The 8,876-nt window shown below is 41.0% G+C and overlaps 1 protein-coding gene and 1 long non-coding RNA gene across 2 annotated transcripts in view; both read right to left on the bottom strand.

Moving 5' to 3' along the window:
- Nucleotides 1-2,448, bottom strand: part of actn3b (actinin alpha 3b) — a 38,995-nt gene extending 36,547 nt beyond the window's left edge. Inside the window, exon 1 of the mRNA XM_016562577.1 lies at nucleotides 2,311-2,448. Coding sequence (XP_016418063.1) covers nucleotides 2,311-2,448 — 138 coding nt within the window. The remainder of the gene's footprint in view (nucleotides 1-2,310) is intronic.
- A 924-nt stretch (nucleotides 2,449-3,372) lies between these two features.
- On the bottom strand, nucleotides 3,373-7,876 carry LOC107747954 (uncharacterized). Its single transcript, XR_001640859.1, has 2 exons — nucleotides 5,879-7,876; nucleotides 3,373-5,483 (listed from the first exon to the last, which is right to left on the bottom strand). It is a non-coding gene; the product is annotated as an uncharacterized LOC107747954 (long non-coding RNA).
- Nucleotides 7,877-8,876: the final 1,000 nt, after the last annotated feature.

Raw genomic sequence — 8,876 nt, forward strand, 5'->3', positions numbered from 1 at the left:
ATATATATATATATAGCAAGGATTGCACACTTAAAATTTAACAGTGAAGTTGACAGTTTAGCTAGCTACATTAGCAATAGCTTAGCTGCAGCAACAACAAAAACAACATATTAAAACTCTTAAGATCTCTTTGAATGTTTCACTATTTGTAATAAAATCTATATTTTTTCAGTCATAGGCTACAGGGCAGTGTGATATCAGCTATTTTAAGCCAGATTGTGAGAGAATTTAAACACACAGCGACGCTCAGAAACTATTTGTCTATTTTCTGCTGCCTTTTGACAGATATCAGATAAAACGGCATGTTGACAATCACTTTATTACTGGGACTTCTGTATATGTGCGCTGTGGAGCTAGAACAGGTGCAGAACCTCCACCCCCAAGCAACCCCCATATTCGTTTCATTGCAAAATGATGCACTTTCTATATTTACGCAGTGATATCAGCTCCTTTTGCTGATTTTACATGCCTGAGGGATGTTTAAAGACCCTCTGCCATGCACTCAAGTCTGAAACCCAACTTATAACCTTATTGAAGCCTTTTATCACTGCAACAAGATTAAGTTAAGAGCTTATATTAGCTTAGCTTTTCTTATAAGCTTCGTGTTATCGATTGGCATCATTTGATCAGCTCAATAGTCTTCAACGTTTAAAACAATGAGTAAAAAACGTAATATCGATCATCCAGGGGGCGCTAGTGGGCATGTTATTACTTCCACATGAGAAATATCACTCAACCATTTGCTTAACCAAATGGAAAAAAAAAAGTGACTAGCACCTTTTCTTTTTTAGCTGAGAGGTGGGAACACATAGAAGTCTATGGTTTACATCATATGAGGTGCTGGCTATGGAACACCACCGTGTGCACCTTAAAAATTTGCCCCATTAAAATAGTGACAATTGACATGGTGACGTTTTTTGCTAGCTGTCAAATACAGAGGGAGCAATTGTCTGCACAGGCAAAGGAGCTCAGAAAAGATGGCATTGAGAATGGAGGGAACGAGGGAGCAGCACGGGAGATGGGGCGGCAAGGCTGAGGAGTATTTTTAGGGCATGTTTATTCACAGACTGAAATGAACCCTTCTTGCACTTCTCTTGCTCTCACACCATCTGTTGAAGTCTTTCAGCTTTGTCAGGTCTAGCCAACATCCCGCAGATGTTTGTGAGACACCTTAATGGAGAGTACCTGCACAAGCAATGCTTTTTCTACATTATGATCGATGCCATTTCTTGCAAAAACCTGTTTCCCCCCCCAATAAAAAATACAAGACATTTAAAAATAATGGATATGTTCTTCTTAAAATATATATGTACCGATATATACAGTGTGTGTGTGTGTGTGTGTGTGTGTGTGTATATATACCTAAACGGCTACCTAAACCAGTAATGACCATATGACAATTTTCTCAAAATATGAGCATCTGACTGATATACAAGGTAACTTGTGAACTCAAAGGGTCTTTTTCTGTCTTGACAAACGTATCTGAGCTCGACACCTCAAATCTGTAGTTTGCAGTCAGAGATCAATCAGTTGTTCTTGGCTGACGTCACCTCATACTGTGGCACGAGCTCCACTGACGGCTATTAAACGTCACCTGTCATTTCTGTCAACCAGACGATCTTCAAAAACGTATTAACTTCTCTACCTTCGCACAGAAAAGCCTGCGTTTTGACACGGAACAGCGACTGTTTAATCGTTTAAAGTACAGGTAAGTTTAGAAAGTACCCGTTTAATGGATTAAAAGTACGCGCGCTTTTCTGAGGTAATTTTAAAACTCTAGCGAACGTCTTAGACATTGTCCGTGTTCGTTACTGCGATTAGTAACACGATTTTAGAGACTCATATAACACATAAAGACCGTATAAAATTAGCCACAGACTTAATGAGGAGGGCGGGGATGTGGTAAGACTACACAGAGGAAAACTGCGAATAGAACCAACAGCTGTACAAGATGTAAACTCGCTTGTCAGCTCGAAATGACAATAAAATATTATTTAAATCGTCTCTAAGTGTTGAATAGTATGTTCAGCACGATTTCCTTCCTTCAGATTTGCTTGGGTAATCATAAAAACCGTTGCAATACCAAGTCTCTACAGCTATTCTTACTACTGTAAAAAAAAAAAAATTAATACAGGATTTCTTTTAAGTTTAGTAAGCTTTCAGCGTTTTCATATATTGGAATAATTACTGTAGTCACTATAGCATTTCAGCTAAAGCTATGGTTATATAAAAGGTAAATACAACAACAACAAAAACAAATCTTGCCCCCTCAAAGTGACTTGTGTTGCAGTGAGGTTCATATGAACATACCTTCCTCTGCTGTTTCTCCCAGGCAGGGTCCAGCAGAAGATCCCTGTCCCAGTTCTCCTCCTGAGTCATGTAGTCTTCCGTAGTAGACATCATGTAGGTGTTGTTATACTGCACCTGGGTCTCAATAACAGTCGTCATCTTTTACACTTATCCCTCTAACTCTTAATAATTAGAAGTTACGTGCCTTGCACTTTAGATTGTGAACTCTAAATCCTGTCCCGTGCGTTAGAGGAGAACACCCGCTCAGTGTGTACGTGTATGACCGTGGAGGAAGAGGCCAGACTCCACTCGTCTGAGGTGCCTGTGTGGAGGTGCAAGCAGAACTTCTGCTGCCCAGTGCTCCTATCCTGGTCAAAAGTAGCACACGTGACTGCACCCCAATAAATAAGGGAACTGGTTGTGTGGGTGTCGGATTATGCTACCTAAAAGGTGTGAGAGGTGGGACACTGTGCACTGGGACCAATAACTGGTGGCTCTTTTAGTGAAGGGCAGGGAAAGATCTCATTCACGCCTCCTGGTTCCCTCCACTTTGCTAAGAACACCTGTTGTTCTTGGCAGTAGTCTATATCTACTTACCCAAGCAGCAGTTCTGGGGCCAGTTTAAATGACAACCAGCTGACTGCTATGGATTGAAAATAGGTGCACAAGCAGATCCCAGGCCTGTTAAAATCCCTGACTGTATCCCTCTTAAATACTAACGCCTGTACCTCCTCTATACAGTCACTGCTTACTACACACAATAGTGATTCTTTAATATTTAAATAAAACAGAGACAAGTCTGTAATAGGTAAATTAGAAGACCCATTCCAAGAAAAAATGTCTTATGGAAAAATGTAAAATATATATATAAAAAAAAAACAGCACTGAGAGATTGATTTGTATGCAATCGTTTACTTAAAAAAAAAGAAAGAAAATAAAATTAAATAATTCTTTCTTTAAAAGGATGACAAGTAAATGAGCACAACAGAGTATGCTGTCATAGTTCTAGTTTATTACAGTAAGCATGCGATGCCAAACAGTGTTCATGCAGAAGCTGGTGTAGGAGAGTACACTTTATCAGTCGCAAGGTTTTTGCAATATACACACATTAACAAAGCATGCATATATTCATTAGAAGGTGATAAAAACATTACAACCAGCTCAAATCCTATCACCTGCAATAGAAATTATTCACGTTTCATACATGAATTATAAAAATTATGCACTTTATTTTTCAAAAGTACTGGAGTAACCTTTTCACTCAGTAGGGGATATCCATTTAAAGAATCAGAGTAAAAAAAAAATTAAAAAAGATAAATAAAAAAGAAAAACAAAAGAAAATACTAGAATTTTCTAAATATATTGGGACACAAACACTAATGGTAGTGTTATTGTTATTGTCCAATTTAAACAGAAAGTTTGACGATATCTAGGGAGGAAGTAATCAGAAAAATAATTCTGTTATCCATTGAAAATTTTGGAGCGTACCATCTAGATTCAAAGAGACTTCAGCTGGAAGAGCAAGTTGGAGAAGAAGGTAAGTGATTTGTTTACGAACCAAGAACCATGTTTAAGAACCAAGATTCTGTATGGAAGGTTCTTCTCAAACACCTCTGATATCTATCTGCCGCAGACATCTTTCATCATCAACGGATGCTACGGACATCACGGAAATCTGTCAACCACAAATATCTGCAAGCCAAAGATCTTAATACCACTAACATTGGGAGTACCAGCTACTGGACAGTTCCCTTTCCTCCAGAATAAGATCTAAAACTGAGGTCATCTCATTCTTTTCCCCTCAATTCTACAGGCAAAGTTAAACAAACACTATAGACAAGAAGAAATTCAGATGTGTGACAATGTATGTGAAGATGCTACATCATCATCAGAAAAAGCAAGTAAAATCAGGAACAACAGCACCTTCTAGTGAAATAAATCACACTTCACTACCATGCTCCCTCTGGAGGAAAGGTCCTGTAAGTATCCCTCAGGCAGCTCAGGTTCAGCAGTCTTATTTTTTCCCAGCTGAAGCTGCTTTTTTTCTAGGACATTCTTCTACCGGGTATTTAATTTAACCAGGTAGGCGATCTAAATCGGTGCCACCTACTTATCGTACACTCAGCTATTGCAAACACAAATATCGTAACAGACTCTCATTTAAACAGGTAACACAAGGTAGCTTTCAGATTAACTTAAAGTAGAATGTCTTTTAATCGGACAAACAAAAACTAAATAAATTTGGTAACTATTTGGGATGACTATGCCTAAGCTTCCACTCAAGAATTGTTGTCAATCTTGGAAACAAAAGCAGAAGTTTATAATAAGAATGCTTTGCTGGGTTGCGGCTCAGCAGTGTAAGACAGTCAAGCAATGCTTGATAAGGGTTGTCAGTGTCACTGAGTCCAAATGAGAGTCTTGCGAATAACATTTTGGCCAGTGTCTCAGGTCCAGTCACAGAGCTTTCAGGGATGCGTTCAAGCAGTGGTTAACACTGAACAAACGTAACAACTAGCACTGGGGATTCGACGAGGGCGGCGGTGAGCTGGGCGTTAACGGCGAGTAGACTCGAGGAAGCCTGGGGGCAAGCGTTAAATCATATAAACAAACAAAAAAGGCACATGGAAGGGGGGGCCAGATGAGGTCGACGATACTGACTCACAATCACTCACCTTTGTCACACACCTTTATCAGCCACCCTTGCTAACTTGTTTTAACGCTCATTTTACGCAGTCTTTCAATCATTGACCAGCAATTCCACACATTCAATTGCTTATGGACACATTATAACCACACTCTCTCCAAAGCTAAACCAACAGATCAGTTATTAGAGCACCAAGCACCCACCCATTACCGAGACACACTAACCACAGAAGCAGTAAACGGTCACCCCCGCCACCCCCCTTTTTGGCAGTGACAGAGTAGCATAACACTGGTGTTTCGAGAACCAATTGGCTATGGCAGTGGTGACTAGAAGTGAGGAATCTACAAGAGGGGTGGGGTGGTGGTGAGGAGAAATAGAGCGGATACACGGTCAGGCGCAAACGCTATTGGGAAGGACGACAGGTAGAAAGGGGCGAGGCACAGTGCGTTTACCTGTATGGAGTGAGAGAGAGTTTTCCGTGCATTGCGCGACGCTAACTTTCTTCCCCCCAAACCAGCTCTGCGTTTGGCGTCCACAGTTCCATAGGGACCTAGTTCAGTTGGAACAGTCACATCAGAAAACGTTTGTTTTTGGGGTGAAAAGAAAACAAAAAAGAAACATGCACAATGGAAGCAGAAGTGAGCGAAGCCTTGTGGGAGATATCTTGAATTTACAATTGCAGCCCCATCACGTACCAAGGAAATGCAAAAAGGTTTTACAGAGTGGGTGCCACCTAACACATATCAGTTTTACAATATGCTTGCATCATAACAGCATGTCAAGGATAGTCATCATCGTACCACACTCCAGTTAAAGAAGCTGCATGGGGACTATGTGTGGTTAAAAAGTACCAAAAGCTGGGTTGAAGATTTTGCTGCTCCTGGGGAAGGCTTGGTATGGTGTGTGCAGCTGGGGGGTATAGAGTGGGATTGCCCCTAGACTTACCCCATCCATAAAGACAGGGGTGAGATTGGGATCAGTCTCATGTCCTTTAGCTTCTTTTCAGGGCTCCGATTCATACGAGTCTGGTCGTTTCACAAAGGAAAAAACAATTATGAAACATCAAAAAGCAAAAACAGCTAAAGCTCCAAGCAAAAGCTCTTGAGTTCCCTCTTTAAATGATCAGGCAGGCTCTTTATTTGAAGGCTTGTTATAGTCGTAAAGATCGTGTACAGATCTTTAAAGTCTTCTCTCCTGAGAACACTTGCGGCAAGAACAGTTACCATGATAGAAAATACAAACATGAATGTCGATGCAAAACGTTTTCTAAGATCACATTCACATTCACACACTGGCATCCTCAGCACATAGGTGCGAACAGGGGCATGGTAAACAAATGAAATACTGTCACTAAATGAGAGGCAGATGCAAAGAGAGATGAAGAGAGATGCAGTGAGGGTCATCTATGGAGTTGCAGCAGCGAAATGAGCAGGAAGACTGAAAGAAACTGATAGGAATCTCCCAATTCATTTAATACCAAATCACAGCACCACAGAATATACAGCACTTTCATGTAGCCTTAATCCAGTTTCACTTTATAAGACTACAGATTTAAAAAAATTGCAAAAATTTAATACATTTTACTACTAAGGCATAAAAATAGTAGGCCACTAATGATTTTGGCTGTTTTTCTAGAAAAAAATTAAAAAAAGAGAATTTTGGCTATAAACAATCACTGTGAAAAAGCCACAAGAAAGAACATGTTCTCTCTCTTGCAGCTGTAAACAAAAGTTAACAATCGAAAGGAGTATGTCTCTTTAAATGGATACTTGAGTCCCTTATCACTCTTTATAAAAACATGATAGCATTAATAAAAGACACTTTACAAAAACAGATTCTACAATGCATCATGGCAGTTAAGTTGGCGAGCTTAGAGATGCTCCCATAAGACAGATCACAGCAAAAGCTGACTAGCTACACCTTGCTCTGATTGGTTGCTTCCCATACATCACCATATCTATGGAAGTAGCTACATTAAAGTTGGAGGGGAGAGAAGTCACAGTGTCTTTCAGCTTTCAGGATGGGTGGACAGGGATGGAAGGGTAGGGTTAAAGGTCATCACTAAAGTTTCTCCCATCTGAGGTGTAAGGGATGCGTATGTATGTGCGTGTGGATCGAGGTTGCTTCCCTGTGCACGTGTGCGTTCCTGTCATGACAACCAATGGAAAGCATACACGCTACACCACAGTCCCAGAGAAAAACAAGAAACACACACAAAGACATGTAAAATACTGTCCAACCCTGGTCCTACACTTCACACACCTTTGGAGTAAACATACATACATACATTCAACTTATTTAAACATTTTTGAAATGCATTGAAATCTAACTTATTAATAACTATATAAATGCGTAAACTGGTAAAGTTCATATAACTATAATCAAGCAATATTTAAAAATATCAAGTCCAGTATTCATTCATAGACTACAAACACTTAAGGATATAAAAGTTAAAAAGCATCATGACTAGTGCCTAATCTACCCTTCAAAACTAATTGGCCATAGATTGAAGGTTTCTTTAAACAGACAATGTGTTACATTGGTTAAGTGTGCAGGAATGAGAGCATGCAGTTTCCCTTTTCAGCCCTGACTACACTGGGTGTGTTTGAGATCAGAACCAAGGTTAGAGAATCCAGTCTGTAGTTAAAATCGACACAGCCACCGTCTTAAACCCAAGCACGCACACGTCATAAACATACACCTGTGGCTTCTTTCTGACACACACACACACACACGCAGCACAAGGAAAGGAGAGGCAGAGAGGACGTGGAGCACACTATCGGAAGGGTGTTTCAGGGGTGTGTAGGGTGAGTTCGGAGCGGCGGAGGAGGGGCTCCTTGTGCGACGGCGGAATCGGCGGTGGCTCATACACGCGGGGTGTTGCCATGGCGATGGCGGCAGCGGCAGGGACGGGGGCGGCGGGCAGCACTGGCCTGAGGGAGTCGAGCGTCTGACTACTCTTGCATTAAGTTTTTGAAAGAGCTTGATACTCTCTTACCTTTCACCTTATCACACTCCAAAACTTTGCCAAAGGTCTGAAACAGCTCCCGAAGATCTTCTGTGGTGCACATACTACTCAGATTACCCACAAACACCTTTGTCGAGTGGAGCGGGCGTCCTCGGGACTCCTCGACCACAAGGTTACGTCCTTTGAACTCTCGGCCATTGAGCTCCCGGATGGCACGTTCAGCAGAACCCTCTCCTTGCAGGTGTACGAAAGCAAACTGTCTCAAGACGCTGCAGCTAACCACCTGGCCATACGACTCAAAGATGGCTGACAGTTCTTCTTGCGTGGTGTCCAGGGCCAGATTTCCTACGAAGAGCTTTATCGTTTGGCCCTTATCCATTGTGCTGAAATTAATGAAAGATGCTATTTCAATAACTGATACATCAAACCAGGACATATTAACATAAGTACAATTTGAGAAATGAAGAGTACATATTCTCTTACAAAAAAGTAATGCGGCTGTACCATGGTAGGGTTGTCAAAAGTATTGACTTCGACACTTGTCGGTACTGAAATGTTAAAAAAAATTGAGTTTCTGCCAAAATCAGTATTGTATATGGTCGGTATTGAAAAGTCAATTTTTAATTTTACGCAAAGTGCGATATCCGCCGAGTTATTCGGTTATGTTTTCTCCCTCTCTTTCCAAAACGTGACAAATGCCAGTCTCCCTTCTCTGCAGAATGCGATATATCCGCTCAACCAATCACAGCGCACCATTCCACGCACTGTAGACAGTAATGGCGGCGCTTTGAATAGGGTACACCCAGCATCCTAGTTTTCCTCATCTACTTTGTACTTTGTGATCAACAAACAAACTTAGGGCTGCACGATAAATCGCATGTGATTGTCATGCGCATATCTCAGTAAAGCCGGTTCTGTGAATAGTAAATCTCCATCACGTGCTTTCAGATGGAGCGGCATTTAATACACAGAGCC

This window comes from Sinocyclocheilus rhinocerous, unplaced genomic scaffold (genome assembly GCF_001515625.1).
Source record: "Sinocyclocheilus rhinocerous isolate Xijiao unplaced genomic scaffold, SAMN03320098_v1.1 scaffold1183, whole genome shotgun sequence".
Classification (NCBI taxonomy): Eukaryota; Metazoa; Chordata; class Actinopteri; order Cypriniformes; family Cyprinidae; genus Sinocyclocheilus; species Sinocyclocheilus rhinocerous.